This window comes from Diadema antillarum, unplaced genomic scaffold (assembly GCF_040938485.1).
Source record: "Diadema antillarum isolate AM-2024a unplaced genomic scaffold, OU_Dant_1.0 scf00000063, whole genome shotgun sequence".
Lineage (NCBI taxonomy): Eukaryota > Metazoa > Echinodermata > Echinoidea > Diadematoida > Diadematidae > Diadema > Diadema antillarum.
Window position 1 is genome coordinate 2,689,481 of NW_027270952.1, and position 24,412 is coordinate 2,713,892.

Below are 24,412 nucleotides of genomic sequence, written 5' to 3' on the forward strand. Positions count from 1 at the left end.
TCATCCATTGCAAATGTCCGTTAATATTTATTCCATACTAGGAATATTCGTCACCATAACAATCAATCATCAGCTACAAAGCAAGGATCCTCTGTATAATCAAATGGCGTGATCGCAGAAGTACCATATACTATACAAATCACTCCAACAACAATACGTTTATGTGTCCATTAATGATTCAAATTAAACTCTGCATGGCCATAATAAATCTTTACATCCAAGTTTCGATTGCCATATCGGAGCGGAATATGGGGTTTATCTATATAACTAAATTATTTATGTTCATATACCTGTATATATTATATACCTCGTATACATTGCTTGATAATCAGCAATTACAATGTGCGCCTCGCAGCCGTCTTACACATATCTAGACTTAGGTCATGTTCCTAGCTGTCTGGCATATTGAAAGAGCATCTTCAATTATTGTTTGAATGAATGGCCGCAATCAGTCAAAGAGTCCAGCAATATGAGGAAATTTCACTCTTTTTTTTTTTCATTGAAGGTATACCGAAGTAAGTTTATGATAATTTCCCATGAACAACAATTGTGTTAGAGTTTTACATGAAAGCAGCATGCCTTAATTTACTGCGATTGATACTATAAATGCCCACTTTTAAGTTAGGCGAAATAGATACGGTAAAACTCTAAAATTGGCGTCAGTGTACTGCTCGGAGGATTTGATTGTGACTAACAAATCGTTAATATTATCTACCATTTTATGTGATGACCCGGACCTTGAACGAAGGGTTTTTGCATTGTTCGTGTCGCGGTTTGGAAATAAATATAATCATTTGTATGGGATTACATCTTTATATGCGTGTCTGTGTGTGTGTGTGTGTGTGTGTGCGTGCGTGTGTACACATGTATTCGTCCATATGCATACATGACTGTGTGTAGGTGTGTGTATGTGTGTATCCATATGGAACTTTATAAAGGGAAGGGGAGAAAGAGCAAAAAAGTAGACGTCTGCCTAAACATGTTCAGATTCTCGATGTTTGGAAAGATGCACGTGACTAGCGAGTGTTGATTGCGTGGTTGCGGCAGGCAGAGGGCGGTGTTTGTTTCATTTAAGAAGCCTAAGCCACGATGACAACCACCCCCTTTCAAATGCCAGGACTGAAGTGGGATAAGTTGATATATTTGAAAGAGGAGAGACAATGAATTTTTCGTGTATGTAATAATATAATTTGGTGATTAAACGCACGTGTCTGACAGGAATTACGTACAGGAGAGACGCCTGTAATGTCAGATTAAAGAAATTTCATACATGCATTGCGTCTTCAAAAATTTGTTTCATCTGCCAGCTTCACGTTCATTTATAATTGGCCAGAAATACACAGAGATAATTCAAGTGGGAGTGTTCTGAGGCTTGTATGATACTATAGAAATGTTTCAGTATCTGAATGGATTCAAGTTAGCCAGGTGCCCTTCTGTAGTGCCATGAAAATATAATTATCTTATTGGTATAGCCATATGGGGTGGGGGGGGGGTAGAGAAGTAAAGAAAGTAGAACAATGGGTGAAACGAGTGCTGATAAGTGGTAACAAGCATTTTGGCAGTTCACCAAAAAGGCATGTTGACGCTAAGTTCACACGCATTCATGTTGAAAGGTTAACTTTCTGATCGACCATTCCTGATTATCTGTCCATCTAAAAACCACCGGAGCTAGAGATTGATCCTCTCGCAGACCTTTCCCCAGTGTGAAGCTGGGCAGACACACGAACTGCAGTCTGAAGGATTCTGGTACCCGCCATTCTGGCAGGCGATCTTGCTGCCGGCGCATCGATCTCTGCATTTGTACATAAGATTGACGAGTTTCAAGTCGTAGAAACTTGGTTCCGTTCTCCATTCGATCACGCGTTGTGGGTTAGCGTTGACGGTGATGGTTGGTAAAGAGTAATGTTTTGAAAATGCCTGAAAAATTAATGAAACCGAACAAATAAAAGCTTGACAAATGACACCACACGACAAGCATTTATGAACTCTTTTAATTCCCTGAATTAAGACAAATTTGACAAAGGAAGGTTGATGTTGAAAGTGGATAACGTTGTACACCTTGTAATTGTAAAAGAATGTTTCACGGATGCCTATAGCCTACTTGCATGGTGATAAATCATAATGACGCTAAAGATTCTAACTCCTGTGAAACCGACGGAAAGCTGATAGTGAGACTGGGTAAAGAAGGTTGTGCATGAATACAATAAAGACTCTATTATATCAAACAATTCAATGGCTGCATGGGTTTCATCGATACTTAACAATCTAGCGAACTTGACATTGACAACTGAGGCAGGGGTTCCACTCACCATTATGAAAATAATCATAGCAATTAACACGTATACATTCAGATCTCCCTGATACGAGTTCGCTCATGAGTAAATGAATTTAGCACTGGTAGATATGAATAGATTCGGAGAGAGCCAGTCTTCACTGATCACATCGAAGTTTCAGAATCATGGCCACGTTAATGATGTGTGATATCACAGGGGTGTGCGTGTGTGTGTGTGTGTGTGTGTGTGTGTTTGTCCGTCCGTTTGTCTGTCTGTCTATCTGTCTGTTTGCTTGTATGTGTGTCTGTGTCTTTTTCAGTGTAGGCCCTAATTCTTTTATCTGTGCCCAAATTACTCTGTTACAGCAGTACGGTACCAGTTTATGATATTGCCTTTGTATTATTTGAATGGTAATGAATAAAAATACCATTGAAAAAAGTGTATGTGTGTGTTTTGAATGTAAGGATGAGTGAGGATACAGCAATGAAACTTGCACACATGTAATCCATCCTGTGATTGAAAACTGTGCATTTTCAGTTGACTGCTCCAGCATGAATATATGATTTTCATATCAAACGAATAGCAAAACTTGAGAAAGAAACCATAGCCCCTGACATTGAGGTGAAATTAGCAACACTCACACAAAGTCAAACAACTTTGCCCGCCATTCTCGCAGAAATAACGGCAATTTGCAGTTGACTTCAGTTTGAACTCTCCTTTTGCTATCCGTTTCCTATTTCGAAACAAATTCGAAAATAATCGATTCATCACACCATATACATATTACTTACATTAGATGGATAATGCATGATAGAATCCAAGTCGTAAGGTACTGCTCCCGCCAACGTCTGATCGTAGAGATATGGCGCCCTGACCACGCCGAATGATTGCACGAGATTCACGTGATCGGCGATGTTTTCCCAGTGGATAGTAATGTACTTGTCGCGCTCCGGTGTCTGATGCTGGTGGCGTAGGCCTATGGCGTGACCGAGTTCGTGAACCAGAGTGTAAGTCTGTGTGGAAAATAGAGAGTTCAGATAATAGAGAGTATTTTCTCACTACCCTCATCTGTCTAATTAACGGTCAATCTCTCTCTCTCTCTCTTTCATCCACGTAAATATTAGTATAAGCACCGAATATTCAGTGATTTAGTATAGAAGCCATAGAAAAAATCATGTTCATACATTCTCGGATTGAAATAAAAACGACTCAACGCAATAATTCTGTCTCTACTCAGTTTCGTGGATTAAGAGCCCAGTCGACGTATGAGCGGCAAGCTGCTAGTGTTGTGCTAGTCTTTTGTAAATTAATATGACAGTAAAACGTTAACATTGCTCTTACTTTTCCAATGTTTCTGAGAGTCTGGCTTTTGTTTCATGATTGCATTTCTGAATGAATATGTCTAAAGGAATAAATCTTTCTAAATGAGGGATTGAAATTCGACCCTATGTTAGGGTTTGCTTTATTGAAGAGCATGAAATAAAACATGTAGAACTTGTAGAATGGTAGGTTTTTTTAAGATCACGATTGGACTTAAAGTTAGCAAGTTTGATATTTCAAGATTCACATGCTTGCACATTTTGACATTAGTACCAACATATTCAAATTAGATGAGGTAACAATGTCGTGATCCCACGTGTCTCCCATCTGCCCATGGACCTACAAAGTAATCACAAAATGTCCCTTTTTGACATGAAATAAGGAAACGGTATCCTTTGCATTAAGCTTTTGTTGTTTTGGAATAAACGAACAATGATGAATTTGGGGGTAATGTTTGTAGTTGCCAAATAATCAACAAAGACATGATTTTATAATTATGATTTTTTTTCCTTCTTGGAACGAGACTATAACGGTTAATTTTGTCACCCGTCCAACAACGTCAACAACTACAAAAAGCAAAAGAAAATTACATTTACCCATTCTGGGCAGGCCGATATGAGATGACGACCTTTGACCCTCCTCCCTAAAAATGACGTGCAGACTTGGCGCTTCTCGAGAAACAGACGGTCTGAGTGGCCAAGCCGGGTAGCCAGACCCGCATTAAACGGAACGAAGCGTATGCACGTACCCTCCTCCCAAACGGCCATACCGCGAAAAATTTCTTGTAACTCTTTCTCTGTAAAAGGGAACATGAATTAATGGATACTGAATGTGTTTAAACAGTGGCGGATCCAGGAGGGAGCGCACCGGGCGCGCCCTGTCCCCTTTATTTTTTGTCAAAACAAAAGAAATACAAAGAAAAAATGGGAGGGGGGCGTGCGCCCCCCCCCCCTTTAAAGGGATCGTATAGTTTTGGTTGGGACCTAATTTCAGGTTTCTAACATTTTGGGATGAGATAATGAGAAACCACTTATGAAATATGAAAAAGCATGTAATCATACAAGGAATTCAATGTTTATTTGATGAAAATTGGTTTTGAAATGGCTGAGATATCAAAAAAAGAGCGATTCTAATAAAGTGTGGGACCCACACTTCATTACGATCGCTTTGTTTTACTTTGTTTTTTTGATGTTCAATTATTCCAAACCCGATTTTCATCAAATAAACTTTGAATTCCTCTTAAAATTGTATGTTCTGTACTATATCATAAGTGTTTCTTGGTATCTCGCAAAAAGTTAAAAGCCCAATTATCATCTTCACCGATACTGTACCATCCCTTTAATTTTGTAAAGGCGCCCCCTCTACAGAAATCCTGGATCCGCCCCTGTCAAACGTCTCTCTATTGTGACGTGTTTCGCATCGATCCCTGCACATGCCCGTATTTTCACTTGGAACCAAGATAGTCAATGTTTGTACCGCTTACTTGGGCCTCTTTCTTTAGTCACTGAAAAAACGAAAACGCGGGAAACATAAAAATTGATTACTTATGAACAAAGACAGTGTCATGTTTAATGTTACCTTTAAATTCAGAGAGGAATAAATGTCCGTAAACAGCTACGTATTTCAACTGTCGAGTAGATTGTAATAGAACAATATGACACATGAGGTTCCAGATATTCACTATAAATGTGTAGAGCGGAACGATATCACTCTTACTGTGCAGGCTGTGTGGCTGTTACATGAACAAGGAGACATTTAAACTAATATTTGGCACGAATTTGACCAGAAGTCAGAGACAAGGGTATTGTCGTCGGTTTTGCTCATTTTGCCAAGATTTGGGAAGGCAACTAGTGATTGGCGTTGTTCCATTCATTGTTTGTGCACAGTAGAGCTTTCGTGTTGCCACAGCATCTCTATATCAGGGAGAAGTTTACCAAATAATAATCATGACTCTTGTTTAATACCTATGCAGACGTTCATATACCTACACCTACCTGTTGAAGACTCTTTCATTCTCTCTCTCTCTCTCTCTCTCTTTCTCTCTTCTCTCTCTGTATATAATATGTACACTCAGCAAAAAAAAAAAAGAAAGTAAACACTTTTCATTCGAGTTCATATTTTTCATAGAAGATTTTGATGACACTCCATGTATATACCATATTAAAGATAATTTAATTGCCTATCAATCTAGTAGGACAATATAAAGGGATACTTTACGCATAAGTAAACACATTCATTTTTGTCCTCAAAGGCACAAATTACAAAGTAAAAATTGCAAAAATTGAGTTTTTTTTTTCTTCATTTGCAAATGCCCTTCAAGGTGACAATGACCAGTTTAACACAATGAGAGACTTTAATTAAATAGCAAAAATAAGTTTCCATTCTCTTTACCCCTTTATAACCTTAAACAAAATTAAAGTGGGAAATTAAAAGGGAAAAATAATAATTTTCTGTCACCTCAAACTTCATATGACATAGGGAGTATAATAAGGACACAAAGATTAAATGAACAGATATCTTTATTTCATTCATTCAATTTAGCAATTTGATAATTCATGAGACAAATTCAAGAACCAAATACTATTCAAAATTTTCTTACTTTGAGAAATCAATTCAAATTCCTACCTTTTTTGTTTTGTTAATATTGCTTCTTCTCTCATTTCTTTTGAATTTAGATTTGACCAAAGATTCTTCGTTTTCCTCCTTTATTTTTAGCCTTTATTAAACTCTTGGGGTTCAAAAATATTATAAAGATCAAAGTGGTTTTTTTTTTCAACTTAAGGTATGTTTTTTATTGTGTTAAATTTGTCTTTTGTTCTTATTGTCACATGAGAGAGCACTTACGCATGAATGACAACTTGTTCATTTTTGAAATTTTTACTTTTGTTCCATAGAAGAAAAAAAGGTGTTCACTCATGCGTAAAGTTTTCCTTTTTATTACCCTATCAGGTTGATAGCCAATTGAATTACCTTTCACATAGTACATAATACATCAACTTTTAGCCGAGTGGTCTATGAGAAATATAAACTTGAAAAAGTGTTTACTTTTCTTGCTGGGTGTGGATATATGTATATGTGTGTGTGTGTGTGTGTGTGTGTGAGCGATAAGGTTTAGCGCGGATTTGTTCAACCGTGAAGAATACGGTCGAAGAATATCAAGTAGCCACTATTATTACTATTATTATTGTTATAATAATAATAATAATAATAATTATTATTATTATTATTATTATTATTATTGTTATTATTATTATTATTATTATTATTATTATTATTATCATTATTATAATTATTATTATTATCATTATCATTATCATTTTGGAACAACACAAGGGAGCACGTGCATTTTGACCGAGTAATAAAAGTACAGGGAAGGTCCACTGAACTTGTTACACAAGGTATGGAAATAAAAACACAATTGAAAAATCAATATTGACATTCCTTCCAAGAATCGTTCAAATCAAAGAAAGAGAGAAGGCGAAGGGAGGGAGAGAATTATGTAGATAACCTTACCATCGTATGTGTTTGTCGTTTCGAAAGGAATGATACCCTGAGGCCAGAAATAACGTGGATTGATTGCTTTCCTCTTTCTCCTTCCAGACTTTATGCGGAAAGAGCTGTGGTAAAGGCCAGCGCCTTCATAAGGTAGACTGAAGTCCATGTCCTGTAATACAAAATACAGCACCCGATAGTAAGCAATTACTGTTCGATCAGATTTTTCATAGTCAATAAGACTAAGAATTGTCTACTGTAATACTGCATGCTCATTAGTGTATTCAGTGGGTATACACAGAACATAGTGCGCTGTTCTTACTTTGATTACTTACTTCTGATTACGACGTGCAAAAGAATAGTGACTAAAGGACGGTGAAATTAGTTGTCCCATGAAAACATGTGCAAAAAGTATAAAAGTCCATAACTTTTCATTTGCTATGAGATTTTCAATGAAATTTCTACTTTTCTGTTTGGTTGAGTTAATTCAATTTATTAAAGTCAATTTAGTGCATTGCACCTGAAAGCAGTCGGTGAATATGGTAGTCTTTGAAGGTATGCCCACGTATAGATTCCTCAAATAGCAAACTAGGAACGCAAGGATTGGAGAGACCAATGAATGGTGCTGTGAAACAACTCTAGTGCGAAAAAAAAAACTGACTCCTCAATAAGGACATGGTTTCAAACAGGAGACCTCATGAGAACTTCCACTTACATCTCTCTCCCTCTCATCCCCACCCCCCCCCCCACACACACACAATCGTGTATGTACAATAAAGCCTAAATGCACGTGCAAACATACATGCACATCAGGGGTTTCCCCGTATTTGACCCAGGGACTGTTTTACATGGAAGTGATCAATTAGGATTTTTTTTTTTTATGATGTTCCCAATTTTAGTAAGTTCAATCATGTCTCCATTGGTATCTTCGGATTAAAGGCATACAGCGACGATTCGTGTTTCAAGGTGCTTGCTATACCATGACGAGCATAATGTGAACTTTGGACAAAGATGGCAGTTACAAAGTTATGTGCGATTAATCTAAAAGGCTGATATTGCCCATTGTGGAATCACGGGATGCAAAAAGATAAATGTGCACACGCACAGTTTGTTTATTTGTTTGTTTGTTTTTTGTTTTTTGGTGTTTCAATAATCTTTGATTTCTATAATTTCACATGACAAAAACATTCATCTTGAATGTATAAGCACGATATACAATCAACAATGTTTAATCAAGTAAAAGGAGAAATTGAAAAAATCAATTGGTGCGTGACCCGAAATACAGCCTACATTCAACACATAAACTTACACGTAGCTACCCAAATACGAAAAACAAAATACCCCCACCTGTCCTCTTACCTGCCCCCCCCCCCCCATGCAGTACTAGGATCCCCGCTCGCATCTCAATCTCTGCACTTCAATACAATATTTTTAATCAATCAAATTCCGCAATATATTCATATCCTATCATAACATAATATTATCCCAAATCACAGGCATGAACCATAAGAGAAAGTAGCAGAAAGAAAAAGAGAGAGAAAGAAAAAAAAAGTAGGCGTTAACAGTAAGCCCCAGAGAAAAGAAAGTACAGAAGTTTGAACCCTATAAAACTAATCTATCTCCTTATATACAGACCCTATCCGCACTCTAAAAATCAAAATGAAATAACATCACTTACTAATTTGTTCACGCAATTCAGTTAATCAACACATTCCCACTTCATTAAATGCAAAGCTAATTTTCCCCTCCTAATTGCCAATTTCTTTTCCTCTTCAATACTTTCCCTTATTCTCTTCTGAATTATATTGAAAGATGGTAAAATGCCTGTACTTTTTGACTTACAATCTCAGTAAGATAAGGAAAGAATTAACAAACTTAATCCTCACTGAGCTATCTAACAGTCCAACAAAAATGTATGCCAATTGCCTATAACGTATTTCAACAAGATCATAAAATTGTGATGTCATTTCTCTCCATCCATATATCTTTTACTATCCAACATTGCAGAAATAAAATTTCATAGGTTTATATTTCTTGATTACAAAAAGAACACAAACAATTTGCTGCAAAACAAAATGTTAAAAGTTGCTCTTTAGTATATATCATTCCATGTAAAAACTTAAATTGAAATTCTCTGTGTATATTGAGAAGGGTTGTGGATCCTGGTCTAACAAAATATTTCTTTCATTTTTTTTTTAGTGTACTCAAAATTATTATGAACATTTTTTAATCAATTTTTAATATTTTTATTATTTTTTTAAATCATACAATTTCTGCAAATCATAAATAAAGAAATCATACATTTTTCATGAATTTTTCTCTTGTCTATTTTGCCCTAAACTCTTCAATTCTAAATCAAACGTCTCAATATCTTATATGCTGAAATTTAACAATTATCCTCTATTCTTGAAATCATTTGGTACATGTCAATTGATTGTCAATCATTCCTATAGATTTAAAAAATATTGAACCGGCTTAACAGGACCTTTCTTCAATGTATATGTATTCTGTCTATCCCTTTTTCATATAGATTTTGATTTTTTTTTTTAAATCTTTCCTTTCAAACATATCTTCCCTTTCACACACACACACACACACACACACACACACACGCACGCACACACACAAACACACACAGACACACACACGTCCACACAAACACACACACGCTCGCACACATGCACAAACACAATTAGGTTGTTTTTTGAAGAAAACAAAATATCATACATACAGACACATCAAACATATTAATAGACGATCATTGGTGAGAGAATTTGTCAGCAAAACCCCCATAAGAAGAAATATAGATCCGCGAATTTCCGATACATATTGGCTACTACACTCCAACAGAACTCTGTAGTCTGAAAGTTGTAATCAATTAATTTGACAGCCTTTTCTTCTGTATCTCGTCCCTCTCACACTAGCAAAACTACATTTGGTTAATGATTACTTCCTGTGTATTTCAGATTGCAGTGCCCCCAACACCTTACACCCCCCCCCCCCCCCCACACACACACACAACCCCCTCTTCCCTTGTCCAGTCTGTAAACCGGAAATGAAAATATTCCGGTGATGTAACTCAACTCCATTTTCCTGGAGTTCTCAGATATGTGCAGCGAAGTGCGTTCCCAAACGAATTAACTTCAAGTGACTCTGATGTGACTGGATTAGGTTCATCACATTCGACACCCTTTGAGATTCGAATTCACTTCGATCCGAGAGAAACTTCAATAGTGACTTTAGTCCCTTTAAATGTAGAACAACCAAAACAAGTTTATCTATCTGAATTAATTCTAATTTCACACGAGAAACGAGACGAGACGAGAAAAATGATGAAAAACTTTAAAGAGTTGCTCAACTTTCCTTTAAAAAATTAGATGAATAAGCTTGAATTATGTCCAACTGAGAGTATAGGGGCACAGAGAGGGGTCCAGGGAAAATGTAGTAGGTGCTCAAATGGTGTGATTCTGACGAAGCAGTTACACTCATCCGGAGCAAGGGAATGATTCTAATTACGAGTCGACTAAAATTAGTATGACTGCAGTATATAGGATAGACATTGGTAAACACGAAATACCAGCATCGCAGTGAAAATTTAAACGTCTGATTGTAAAGATAGTCACACAGAGCATAATTCGCTTTTTGTTTTAAGAAAGCATTCGATATCTACGCAATCTGGACGGCTTGCTGATTAAAGACCCTTTATTGTGCCTTTCGAGGGAATATCTATATGCATCATAAAATCAGTATTCATTAATATGCAGAGTTATGAGAATATACTTTATAACGCTATTCGTGGAAGTGCTGTGGAAATTGTATACAATGTATAACTTTTTATTCGCTTTTTGTTCAACAAAGATTGTAAACTTACAGCAACGATGCATAGTAATGGGGTTGAAGTAAAATGAAATAAAGTGAATGGTGATTTAAGAGAAATTGTAGCTGATATCAGTTGCAGACCCATGAAGTAGAATGCTTCTGTCAATCTTTCGACAGAGCAGCATTAAAATACACCGTTTAAAAATCTTTATGTCTTATTATTTGGTTGCCACCTTCAGGTTTCCACAAGGTTGCCATGTCGATAGAGTGTTGTTATTCTGAACTGCATTACGTAGTCTTCAAATCATTATTCTACCGCAATAGTTAAGTTTTATGCATAGTGCTTATCTATTAATCAATTCATTCGTTTATCTATTCCATTATTATTTATTTATTCATTCATCCATTTATCTATTCATCTATCTATCTATCTATCTATCTCTCGATCTAATCTGTTTTATCGTTAGTAGAAGGATAGGCAAAGCTGAGTCTAGCGTCATTTTGGCGGAGATATCAATTAAGTGATAACGACTAAAAGGGGAAACATTTATTTATATGGTGCCATGTTAGCCACGTTTTTGACACTTTTGGCGCCTATATTCATGCACTATACGTCTCCTCATTTCTACTGTATGCTAATGACAAATACGTATTTTATTCTTTTATCTGATCTGACGTTTAAAAAAAGACAGAATCGTTCAGTGACTTTTAGTCATGTAGTCACGTAGATTGAAAAAAAAAAAAGTAAATCACCCATTTCGTTCATCTCCCCCCCCCCCCCCTGTTGTTGCCCTAAGTTGTATATCCTGGTGAATAAAGAATAAAAGAAACACTAATGAGGCCATTCAATACTGCGTCAATGCCCATGTTAGGTACATATTTTTCACACCTCAGTGTGTCCTAGTAGTTCCTGGAAGTCACTTTTGCACGTTATGTCCTCTTGTTTATCACTTTTTATTTGCTGTTGTTTCACAGAAATTGTTGTCAGTAACAATGACGCTTTATTCCTACTGTGAATAGGTTATAGATACTTTGGTTTCGATGTATCCATGAGGTGTTTTTACATAACAAATTAGTTGAAATAACTTTCATACAGCTATAAGAAAGGTTGTAAACTTTACGTTTCCTGCTGCATTTTCTTGCACTACCATGCGTTGAAACAAATCATGAAACACTTTAGAACTTTAGAGTGATGCCATCAATATTAAAGACTTACCATAAACGGGGAAAATACAGTGTACCATTAAACCCCCCCCCCCCCCCCCCCGTCTCACGGGAGAATACTGACGCAAAGATATGTTGCGTCGAGATAATAGAAGGTTGCGATGAACTGAAATCGGGCCTTTCTAGATGTGTCAGTGATGCAAAAGGGTAAAACAATATCATCTCAGGTTGGAATAAGAAAACATAACGTCCTTCTGTTTCCCCTGAGGTCGCATTCATATGCATGTGAATCGGGCAAAGGGATGCAACCATATTATGATTGTGGGGCTGATTGCAAAGTCGTAAGGTCCGTTTGTAAATGATTGCGTTGTGTGCCAAACAGATATTTGTGTTAAAGGGGATGGCTAGTAACCGATCAGTGGGAATCAGTGGGAATGCTGAGGGATGATTGTTCCAATCCTTGTGGGTTTCATTTAAGAGTACATTACATATCTACTGTTGTGTGAAAATCATTTGCTTCAGAACGGTCTCATATTCAAGTAATGTGCAGTTTAATGTTTCCAGGTTAGCGTGCCTGGTCAGTGACAGGGCATTAATCTGCACATTACTTGAATATGAGACCGTTCTGAAGCAAACAGTAGTTATATAATAATAATAATAATTGATATGATTTATATAGCGCCAAATCCACTCTGCAGAGTGCTCTAGGCGCGGAAGGAAGAGAAAGTGAAGGAGATAAAGGACATTTTCACACAACAGTAGTGTATATAATGTACTCTTAAATGAATCCCACAAGGATTGGAACAATCATCCCTCAGCATTCCCACTGATTCCCACTGATCAGTTACTAGCCATCCCCTTTAAGACTGGGAATGATTATGAAGCTATAGTGAGATAAAATCTTCAAAGAATTTAAAACAAAACCACGTTGAAAACGTACCATGTAACATCAAGACAATAATTCAATGTTCTTCGCTTTAAGACAACGAGATGTGTCATCAAACATTAACGAATGTTATTCTATGACATTCCTAAGGAATTATTTGTTTCTTGCTGCTGTATATATATATATATATATATATATATATATATATATACTTTAGGTCGATTAGGTCGATATGCAACGCATACTTCTCTGGTGTCATGCAGCAACTGAGATGGATTTTAAAGAAGTATTAAACTCGCTTACAAAAATGATCATGACTTCCCTGTGCAAGAGAAATAATTCCAGAAAACCATCGCCATAGAATACTTACTTGTTTTCTCTCGTCCTCCCTACATTCCTGATGAAATAAATAAGTCGCAAGATTTAATATTGGATGAGCCATCATAATCTATACTACGCTGGACATGTAGAATACGGATACATGGATACATGTCACTATCATGTCTTACACAATGCCACACCCTATCAACGCATTACGGTTGAATGACACACTTTTATCTTCGAGCACATCATATGACATTATGATCATGTGATATCCACCTCCCCTCCTCATTTTCCATTCTTCCCTACCCCCCCCCCCCTTCTAGAATATCTCTGTCAAGTTTCAATGATAACGCAAGCATTCTTCATGTCAGACATCATTTTTAGAGGCTTCTAAAACTTCAGCAGGGTTTAGTTTAGGCTATGTTGAACACACAAGGGATGATAAAATATAATTTCATATCTTTGGAAGAGAAATAGAAATAGTGAAAACTGTTGCATGAGTATAGGCCCTACCGTACATGAAATGAACATCTCATCACCATCTTACATTCATGGGCCGCGTGTTTTGAGGGAGGAGCCTCTCCTGCCCGGGAAGAGGGGGAAGGGAGAGGGAAAATCGTGGTTTGTTGGGTCCATTGTCAATGCATCTTCAGTTCTGAGGGCTGCAGCCACCCCTCCCCCACCCCGTTCTGCGGCCCCTGCAGATATTCGTATAGTGAATCAGGGCTATTAATTTCTATTGAATAACTTTTTTTGGTTGAGAAAGATAATGAGAGTGAGAATTTATGACGTGTATATCTCCACCTGGTATGATGCTCATATAATTATGTTCCAAAGCAAAGGTATACCTACACACGGCTAAAGGACGGTAAGTGCAAGAACGCAATCGACATTGAGAAATGTATGCTTTTTGGTGGGTTTTGAAAGATTAAACAGAGACAATATTCTGATTTTGTTGGGGAAGATTATTTCAGAAAGGTATTTTTCCCCATTTGGTTTTGCTCTTTGATGCGCAAAATATAAATGGTTGAAGTTCAAAGAGATCGTGTCGTCGCTACAGGTCCTAGAATCAAAATTGAAGTACAACTTTTAGTCCACTTCAGAGAATTTACTCATCCAAATGAGGGAGTTTGGTCTCACCTGTTCCTTTCCAAAGGCCTCGAAGTGGTTGATGCGGAAGTTCATGTGCAGACTGTCGTTGGAGGATGGGAGGCCATCCAAGATGGGAGGGGAATTCCCAGATTGTCCACTGGTCGGTTGAGCATGGCGATAACTGTCTATCATATCACACCTTAGGGGTCCCGAGAGTACTTCTCTGCAAAGCAATCCGAGGTATAACAGCGCAAAGTGCAATGTTACACAATTCACTTGTAATGGCATGTTCTGCTTCTGGTTGTCCAAACGTTCGTTCACACTGATGGTTGTGCTATATGCTTGTTAGCACCATGCTAATAAGTTGTTTATTGGCATCACTCGAGCGTCGTCATCATTTAATGATCATCGCAGCATTATGAATAAATCAGCGACTAAAAAGTCATGAAGTAATTGGATTCATCTCCGAATAGCTGTCGTCGGCTGACCATCATAAGCTTCCCTTTCCCCGCATATCGGGATATTTACAGCAAATGGCAGGCATCCACGGCTGTTCGTTTTACGTAATAGCGGCTGCCTCAGGCACATGCGGTTTGAAAACGCAATTTCGTAATTAGCTCGGAACTGTCATGATAAAGTGTTGTTTGGCTTCGCTACCCCCATTGTGCGTTTTCCTGGTCGCTGGAGGGGGCCCAGGAGTTTCCTGCCCTTCAATGAAATTACAAGATGAGCCCCTCACAACAGTGCAACTACGTTTTATGTTGGTTGTTGGGATTTATCCCTGTAATGTGAAGGTTATTTATAAACGATTTATAAATACCCTTTACACACCATATGCGATTATGTCTATCTATGATCACACAGATACACTGTGAATGACGTAAAATCGGGAGGAAAATTTCATAATCATGAAAAGGTGTCCTTTAATGGAGTTTAAACATTTGTTCAAACTTTTGGTTATCATGGCGCTTGCCTTTAACTCTTTACCTGACATCCTCCAGGGTAGTTTTGACATTCTACTGGACAAGAATCAGAGGGGGAAAACCCCAGCAGGCCGTGTGTTGTGTAAGAAAACAGCGAGAAAAGCACAGTGAGTTCATACATGAGTTTAAATGCCATTGCACATCATGTTTACGTTGTAAACGAACATTAATGTAGAAGTTTCATCTCAATCGGACATAAACTAAGAAAGCTATATAGAAGTTCAATGGTTCACATGCCTCACCGAAGAGTTAAAGTGGTTGCAAATGCATGATAATTATGCAAATTCACGGAGGTGGTGATGTCATTAACTATCGGCTCTCCCTTTAGTCGGTACGCAAAAATATGGTATAGTTAGAAATTATGGGATCAGGTGAATAAATTGTATTTGTGATTTGTGATTTATTGTATTACACGTGCGGGGGGGGGGGGGTGCACCCTACAAGCATTGCCTTCAAGCATTCATCCTTATTGCCAGCATTCCCGTATACTTTAAATATATTACAAACTTATGAATTTCATTTATTTACATTGTAATGTAATTTATGCGTTTATGTGTAACTTCTGTAAATATATATGCTCTTGTTGGAAAAGGAAAAGGAAAATGAATGAATGAATGAATGAATGAATGAATGAATGAATAAAACAAATGCAAGTCCTTATCGCGAAAGGTCCTGAAATGGCACGGCAGAAATTGCAAACATTTGAATGAACTAAATACTGTAACGCCAAACATTGTAATCAAAAATCCGTAGGTGTTGAGAACATCATGCATATTACTATCATTTTCATGCAGGTATAAACATCACGAAATAAAAACATGGATTTACGAAATCCACACATTTACCTGTTAACAAATGTGAGAGGTAGGATTTGTGTTAAAAAAAAAGAAAAAAGAAAAAAAGACACTAATCTTTGTGGCCGTGCGTCAGTGTTTGTTTGAGTGTATGGTCAAAATAGCGAGCAGGTGTACGATACTTTGAGCTAATGTCAAAGTGTATGTGTGTGCATTGATTCGAGGCTCGAGCTTGATTCCCCCCCCCCCTAATTTCACACACCATGACACATACTATCCAAATTATATGCTTTCACACACGCACATTATTTTCACAAGGAGAGAGAGAGATGAACAGAGAGGGAGAGAGAGAGAAGGCATGGCAAGACCAAAGCGATATTGACAAAAAGATAATGCGTCAGTGCCCACGACATAAACCCCTGAACTGGTAAGAGGAATGCACAGCTTTTAATGAATCAAATTGAGGTGGAGATTAGTATATATATTTTTCGTACATTCAGTTATTTTTCATACATTACACATGAGCATTCTTGACAGACTTTTCAAATACAACTCTTGTCTTGAGGCTTTGGTAATTTCATGAAACATTCAACTTTTTTATCTTTACGCTTATATCAATCTACCGTATATATCATTTGTAAACATATCACCTCTCGTAGTTACTATTGATAGTATGATTTATTCACATCTTTTCATATCTAGTTCGATCTAAAAAAAAAACAAACACACATGAATGGCTCAATGTCACGCATACTTGAATGGCCACAGTGTCCCTCCTCCTTCCGTGGCCCTGGCAAAGTATGGTTGATATACACATGTCAACCTGAATAAAATGTGCAATGTTTAATTTGATTTATTTATTTGATTTGATTTATTTATTCTCTGTATGCCATTTTTTTCAAATACATCAACTTTCTGCAATTTCATTAACAAAGTACAAAATACCAGTAGTATACTTTATACAAATTTCATCATTTTCATCAATTATACAATACATCTGTAGTATAATTACATGAGTAACATGTTAATAATTTGCATACAGAACGATTGCCAATAATAAGCACAACGCTTGACTGTTTGGCAACCGATAACAAATAACATTACAATGAAGAAAAACAAGAGGGTCCAACATGATGCTCGTGGAATAAGGGTTAGGGAGAGAGAGAGAGAGAGAGAGAGGGAGAGAGAGAGAAGAATGGAAGGGGAGGAGATGATAAAAACCTCCGGATACTAGTCTCGCCAGATCAACTCGACGTACCTCTATACCTAGACACATACATACATGCACATACTGTATTTATACTAATAAATTACAGTGATGTATTCACATGATAAGTGTTGCTTTTGTCATGTAAAAGTTATATTGAATGAGAAAGAGAAAAAAAAAGAGAAGAAGAAGACAAAAAGCAATAATCTGTATACACAGCATAAATTTCTACGTGCCCTTTCAGGGCATGACGTTATAGTGAACCATGATTCGCCCGACATAACATGAATAATGAACAACAGAGAAGGAATGAATCCCAGTGATCAGAGGAGCACAGTGTACTGCAGGTGCATCCGCACGTGCAGAGACTCAGAGAGAAAGAAACATAATAGATACAACAATGAACAAAGAATGAGTCATCAAGTGTTTCTACAGAAAGTATCACCGGTACTGTGAAATCAAATTTTTCTTTACTACTTTTTTTAATGAATGAATAGACTTAATGTAATTCAAGTGGAAGTCTATTCCAAATATCTGGGCCAGTATGTCTTACGGATTTGTGTGCTAGGAGTGTTTTGGGGTTACTCAAGTGTACATCCATTGCTTGCCTTGTAGGATAAGAATGGATTTCTGAGTTCAGCTGGAACATATCGATAAATGAAGAGGGTAATAAGTCAGTATTAAGCGGAACATCAAAAGTGCATATTTTGTAAAGTGTGGATGTCGTTCACCTTTAAGATCTTAAAGCAGAAGAAAAGGGGATCTGTGTGATCATTATAACCAGCATTCGCACATATACGAATAACTTTCTTTTGCAATTTTGATATAGTATTGTTAGCAGACACCGAGTTTGCCCATATCATATTACAATAAGAAATGTATGGTAGGATGAGTGCATTATAAAGCATAATCAAAATATCAAAAGATAAGCAACGTCTGAGTTTACATAATATTCCAACATTACGAGCAATAGAAGATGAAATATATTTCACATGATCATTCCAAGTAAGAGTTTCATTGATTATAATTCCAAGAAATTTAGTGGATGTTCTCCTCTCAAGAGGAATGCCATCTATTTTTAGAATACATTCAGTGTCACTACAAGTCAGTTTCCTTGGATGTTTGAAGTGCATATAATTTGTTTTCTGTAGACTCAAAGATAAGATATTACTTTTGAACCACTGAGACAATTTTGGTAATTCATTATTTAAAGATCTAATAAGACATTGAAAATCTGAATTTGAGAGAAATACATTGGCATCATCAGCAAAAATAACGTACTGTAATAAACTTGATGCATTATGTAAATCATTAACATATAACAAAAACAATAATGGCCCAAGAATGGACCCTTGTGGTACACCGCATTTGATCAACAATGTATCCGAATTACAGAAATCAAAACATGTAAATTGCTTTCGATCATTTAAATAACTTGCGATCAGTTTCAGAGCAGTTCCTCTTATACCATAAAAATGAAGCTTTGATTGCAAAATAGAATGGTCAAGAGCATCAAATGCCTTGCCTAAGTCCATGAAGACACCAATAACATGCTTTCGGTCAGCTAAGGCATCTGATACTCGATCATACAATTGTGCAAGCGCCAGGTCAGTTGAATGTGATTTCCTGAACCCATACTGATCAGGATTCAAAATATTGTATTTGGTTAAAAAAAACTGTCTAATCTATTATATATAATTCTTTCAAGTATTTTAGAAAAGGTATAGGTAATAAAGAAATGGGTCGGTAATTACTAATATTCGAAGAATCATCTTTTTTATACACAGGAATAACTTTGGCTATCTTGAAAGGAGTAGGAAATACTCCAGTTAATAAAGAAAGATTGAAGATACGAGGGGGGGGGGGGATAATAATCGATCCGATGATCTGTTTCAGCAAAACACTGCTGATTTCATCACAACCAGTAGAATGTGTTGATTTCAAAGATGATGTTATATGCCGATAATTTCTATATAATCAGTAGGCTTTAAAAAAAGTGAATGATTACACGCATTATGAAGATATTGATGAATATTGGTTCCATGGCTATCAACTTTCTTGGCCTGATTGGGACCAATTTTTACAAAAAACTCATTAAAAGCATTAACTATATTTTGTGGAGATTTAACACAATGATCATTAAGATTGAATATTTTAGGAATAATTTTCTGCTTATTATTCCCTAATATTTCTTTCACAATTTTCCATGTGGTAGACATTTTTCCTTGTGCATTCGCAAATTGATTTTTATAATACAATCTACGCGACGTTCGTATTATTGTTGTCAGTTTATTTCTATACCGTTTATATTCATATACATTTTCATCAGAGTGATCATTTAATTGCAACTTATATAATTCATTTCTCTTTGATATCGATTGCAAAATACCTCTTGTAATCCATGCATTTCTTATTTTTTAATTTCCTGTTTGTTTATTTCGCAATGGGATATTCTTATCAAAATGATAATAAAATTTATTCCAAAATAATTCATATGCTTTATCCACATCATCACAAGCAAGTACGGTCATCCCAGTTTTCTGAAGATAAAGCATCATTCAGGCGTTTAATATTTTGCGTTGTAACCCTACGTAATTTTCCCTTATTTGTTTTCTTGGAATATCTTGTACATCAAATAAGATACAAAAAATGGGAGATGATCCGAGATCTCACTATAAAGAATACCGGATTGACTTTGCGCTACATTTGTATTTATAAATATATTATCAATTAAAGATAATGATTGCGCACTAATCCTTGTCGGTTTATCGATAGCACAATGAAAAAAAATTAGACTGAAGTATTGTGCAAAGTCTTTGTGAGTTGCTATTTTCAGATAATAAATCAATATTAAAATCACACATTACACATGCTTTCTTATTACTGGTATTGATTTTAGATAATATGATTTCAAAATCATCAAGAAATGAGTCAACACTTGCATCTGGCGGTCGGTAAATAACTACAACAATTATATTCTTTCCATTTGGTTTTTCAATTTCTACAGATAAAATCTCAGCATTAGACTTTACATGGGATAAATTATGCCGTACAGTAAATGAGTAATTATTTGCAGCGTACAGTGCTAAGCCGTCTCCACGACGGTTTGCTCTATCAGAGCGAATCAAAGTGTAACCATCAACATCAAAATATCGGTGGAGATTTGTCATTCAACCAAGTTTCACTTACACCAATAAATGAGAAATCAAAGTTGAGAGATGACAACAAGTTGGTTACATTATCATAATTTTTGGGCAAGCTGCGAGCGTTGATATGTAGAAAACTTAAAACGGAGTTAGATTGGGCATGTTGGCACTGTGAAGCAGTGTACATACGGGTGTTTTCTTCGGGCAAAAAATATTTACAGTTTATTACATATGATATATCAGTTTCTTCTTCAAAATTCATTCAAAGTTATTGGTACAATATCCAAACATGATGCAGCGTGAGATACACAAGGCTGAGCGATTGGCATGATTGGCGAGACAAATGGCATGGAAGCAGAGGAAAGAGAGGGGACGAGCATCATGGGGAAACTTACGAACTACGATTACTACGAATACAAAAACAGTGAACATAAACAGAGAGTACAATAAGCCGATCCCCTCCGATCAGCATTACATTAGTTCATATTTACAGGGAGAGACAGATAGAGAGAGATGGGGAGGGAAAGAAAGAATAATAGTGAGATGGGGAGAAGGAAGAACATGTGAGAGAAGAATGGCACAATTCAGAGTATGTCAATCTGTCACTTACGAATAGTGTGCACTTGCAACTCTTCATTATCATTGTTAAGAGAACGTGTTATGTAACGGACAGCTCCCTCCATGGATGCACAAACAAAAGAATAAGAACGTGGTCAATGTAGACATTGTAGACTGCACTGACGAATGAAGCAAAATGGCGTCCTTAAAGGTGCAATAAACAAATCAGAATACATGCGGAAGACCACCAGAATTACGCCATTTTCCTGCAAAGAAACGGAGTTTTGTACCCTTGGGCGTAGAGATGCTGGACTTGTTTCGACCACCTTCTTTTCTCATCTAGGTCAGCCCTGGTGAGGTCGTCCGTGATGTAGAAGTTCTCTTTGTCAAGCTTTTTTCGCGCATTTTTCATGATGTCCACCTTCTCTCTGTAGGACAACACTTTCACCAAAATGTGCCTTGGCTTCTCTCCTCTCTTTCCGTCTCGATGAGCTCGCTCTACCTTGATATCCATCTTAAAATGCTGCTTGATGAATTTCTAGACAATGTCGACGCAGTCTTCGCGCTCATCTCTTGCAGCCTCCTCTATCCCGACGATTCTAAAGTTGTAATCGAGCATAGTACTGATTTCCCTCTGCTTCTGCAAGCATTATACATACAAATTTACATCACATAGTACCATACCTGCATACTACTTGAATTCAGACGAAAAGTTTCTTCAAGAAAGTGTATCAAGAGTACGTGTTTGATTGTAAATGAAATGTCATTGATTGAAATGTCATTTCAGCTCCTGAACACTAGCTCTGTAACGCTAAGTGTGATTTCAAACGAAATCTTTTGTCAGTTGTGACTGCCCTCTAAATGCAGCGAATCAATTTCTATGTGCTAAAGGTCATTAGCTACCAGTCCACGCAAGACTCGAATAAGTCGATCTGCAAGATAATTATCACTCTTCTTTTCTAAAACATTTCAAGCTACGAAAGCGTTCAATGCGTTTCTTTCACATTTTAAGATAACAAAATTTGATTGAAAGGTTTGTGCACACAATCATCATTGCATGAACCGCTTATGAAGGCTGCGAAGACCGCGGCATCATGGCCTGGCGATGAATTACAGCGTTCAAACAACTTTACCATCTTTATGATAGATTAGAAAGATCAAAGATTCTTAACTTTTGATATAAAGCATTTCAAGTAGTCTTTCAATGCCTCAATATCCCTCTGTTTGAACGAACTTCAGTTTAAACTTCGAGTCCAACAAGACCTACTAGGCAGGTTTCTGGAGTACTGCTGCATGTTTGTGTCGTCTCAAATACAGTACGTATTTCCCTTTTCCGCCATCGCGTATTGCTCTTTTGAGTCGTATGTCCCCGACGGGATGGTGGACTGCGTGTTGACAGCGGACTGGGAATGGGTAGAGACCACGTCGTCAGACTTTCGGGAGGAAGAGAGGCATGGTACGGAGAGGTTCACTCGACGAACCAGACGCGGGAATCGCCGTCGCAGCGATTCGCGATACTGTCCCATACGATCGCGAAAGTGCTGCTGTCGCAGACAGTAGAGAACGAAGATGAAGAACCCCTGCAGAGAGTTGAGGATGACGAAGAGGACGTGGATCACGAGGTTGTCGTCCCTGATGAGGGTGAAATAACCCAAGACCCAGGTGAGTCCGAGGAGGAGGAAAATGCTGACAGCGTTTTGGCAGCGGCGTAAGACGTCGCGATAACCGTCTTCCTTGCCGCGGGAGCACGCTCGCGTTGCGATGTTCGTCCGAGTCAGTCGGTAGATGACCATGACAAAGATTACCATGTTGACGAGGAGGATGATCCCCATAGGGACCATGAGACCGCTCACCATCGACCATCTGCCCAGGAAACAGCTGACACAAAATTTGATAGTTCGTTACAACTTGTAGAACTTTCTCCTCTGTAGAGTAAAATTTTGCCCAAAGCCTGAAGGTTTTACAACGAAGTAAAACTCAATGGCAATCCTTTGCTCTGATCACACCGTAATGAAAAGTCTGAAAGTTATGTTTTGTTTCTGTGGAAGTTTTATATACTTTCATTGATATAAGCATCAATAACTAAAAAACAGGAGCACATTTTCCACACTTAAAGGGAAATACTCAGTTTCAACAAGCATACAAGATGCGAGCATCTTCACATGTATACTGACTAAACAAGTGAAAAGGAGGCACACATTGAGGGTGAGATATACTTACAAATGCTTCGAGATGTAGTTCTTTTTAGCGATAGCTCCTGTGAGAATTACGATGAGCGCCGGAACACCTGTCATAAGAAAGAAATAATATCACAAATGAGAATTTACGTTCTTCCTTTTGATCATGGCATATTATTGTGAGATTTCCATTCTTTGGGCTCTATAAATCGTTGGTCACCTAGCAATGAACATGCTTTCACTGGTGTTTATTTTGCGAATCCTTTGCTCGGTCTGCAATTCTGTTTGATGTACATTTTCACGCGAGAAAAGGAAAACAGTGTAAACGGAAGAACAAAGATATGAACTAGAGAGGGGCCGTCAAAGGCGGCAGACCCACGCCTAAGTACAAAGTCGGGGTAAACATAATGTGCATTCGGTCATCTACCAGAATTCGGCCACTTAATTGCCAGTGTGCTTTATCACCAGCCAGTGAGTTCTACCAAAGATCGTACACTGAAGTGTACGATCTTTGGTTCTACAGTCACATCACACGCAAATCACATCATTACACATACGGTATTAACACTCATTCACGTACAGGAAAGTCCTTAAGTCTCCTCCAAAAATCCATCGAAAATCCCAAATTCCACCGTCAAAAGTGCAGAATCGGAACTTTTCCAAGCGCGCGCGAATTAAGTCCAGTTTTAAGAGTATTGTCTACGCGACGGGTCGCGGAAAAAGCGCTAAAAATCGAGAAATACGCCGTTTTCTTGCGGGATATTTTGATTATAGCAAGCCGGGAGGCGTGTTTTTTTTAGACGGCACAGATTGGGGAAACTAAAAATCTATCGGGGACCCTATCCCTAAACCTGGCCCTAATCCTAATCCTAACCCTAACCATCAAACCCTAACCCTAACCCTAACCCTAACCCTAACCCCAACCCTAACCCTAACCCTAACCATAACCATAACCAAAAACCCTAACCCAACGTTTTTCCCATAGGTTTAACACGCGCCATGCCCCAATCTGTGCCGTCTTAAAAAAAAACGCAGCCGGGAGTGTGATGATATCAAAGGTCGTATGAGTGTACGATCTTTGATGGTAGCCACAAAAGCAAAAAAGAAAAACAAAATTTACGTACCCACTAGGCAATTACCCCTATGATTAGTGTCTACGGGAATTATTCAATGCAAG

The 24,412-nt window shown here is 37.4% G+C and overlaps 2 protein-coding genes across 2 annotated transcripts in view; both read right to left on the reverse strand.

Moving 5' to 3' along the window:
* Positions 1 to 1,668: 1,668 nt before the first annotated feature.
* On the reverse strand, positions 1,669 to 21,572 carry LOC139716263 (protein SpAN-like). Its single transcript, XM_071627831.1, has 6 exons — positions 21,349 to 21,572; positions 14,419 to 14,593; positions 7,107 to 7,257; positions 4,190 to 4,389; positions 3,065 to 3,286; positions 1,669 to 1,917 (listed from the first exon to the last, which is right to left on the reverse strand). Exons 1-6 carry the CDS (start codon positions 21,570 to 21,572, stop codon positions 1,669 to 1,671), a joined length of 1,221 nt encoding a protein of 406 aa, XP_071483932.1.
* Positions 21,573 to 21,808: 236 nt separating this feature from the next.
* The window catches only part of LOC139716293 (adhesion G-protein coupled receptor G7-like), a 59,660-nt gene continuing 57,056 nt past the window's right edge, over positions 21,809 to 24,412 (reverse strand). Inside the window, exons 19-20 of the mRNA XM_071627857.1 lie at positions 23,279 to 23,345; positions 21,809 to 22,936 (exon numbers count right to left, since the gene is read on the reverse strand). Coding sequence (XP_071483958.1) covers positions 22,366 to 22,936; positions 23,279 to 23,345 — 638 coding nt within the window. The 3' untranslated portion in view covers positions 21,809 to 22,365. The remainder of the gene's footprint in view (positions 22,937 to 23,278; positions 23,346 to 24,412) is intronic.

Excerpts from the sequence above, each read along its gene's own strand:
- LOC139716263 (XM_071627831.1), bottom strand. The coding sequence starts at position 21,572 with ATGGATATCAAGGTAGAGCGAGCTCATCGAGACGGAAAGAGAGGAGAG. Across the intron at positions 14,594-21,348 it reads CAGCATCTCTACGCCCAAGG|AGAAGTACTCTCGGGACCCC; the intron begins GTACAAAACTCC and ends ATTGCTTTGCAG. Across the intron at positions 3,287-4,189 it reads TATCGGCCTGCCCAGAATGG|ACTTACACTCTGGTTCACGA; the intron begins GTAAATGTAATT and ends TTTTCCACACAG.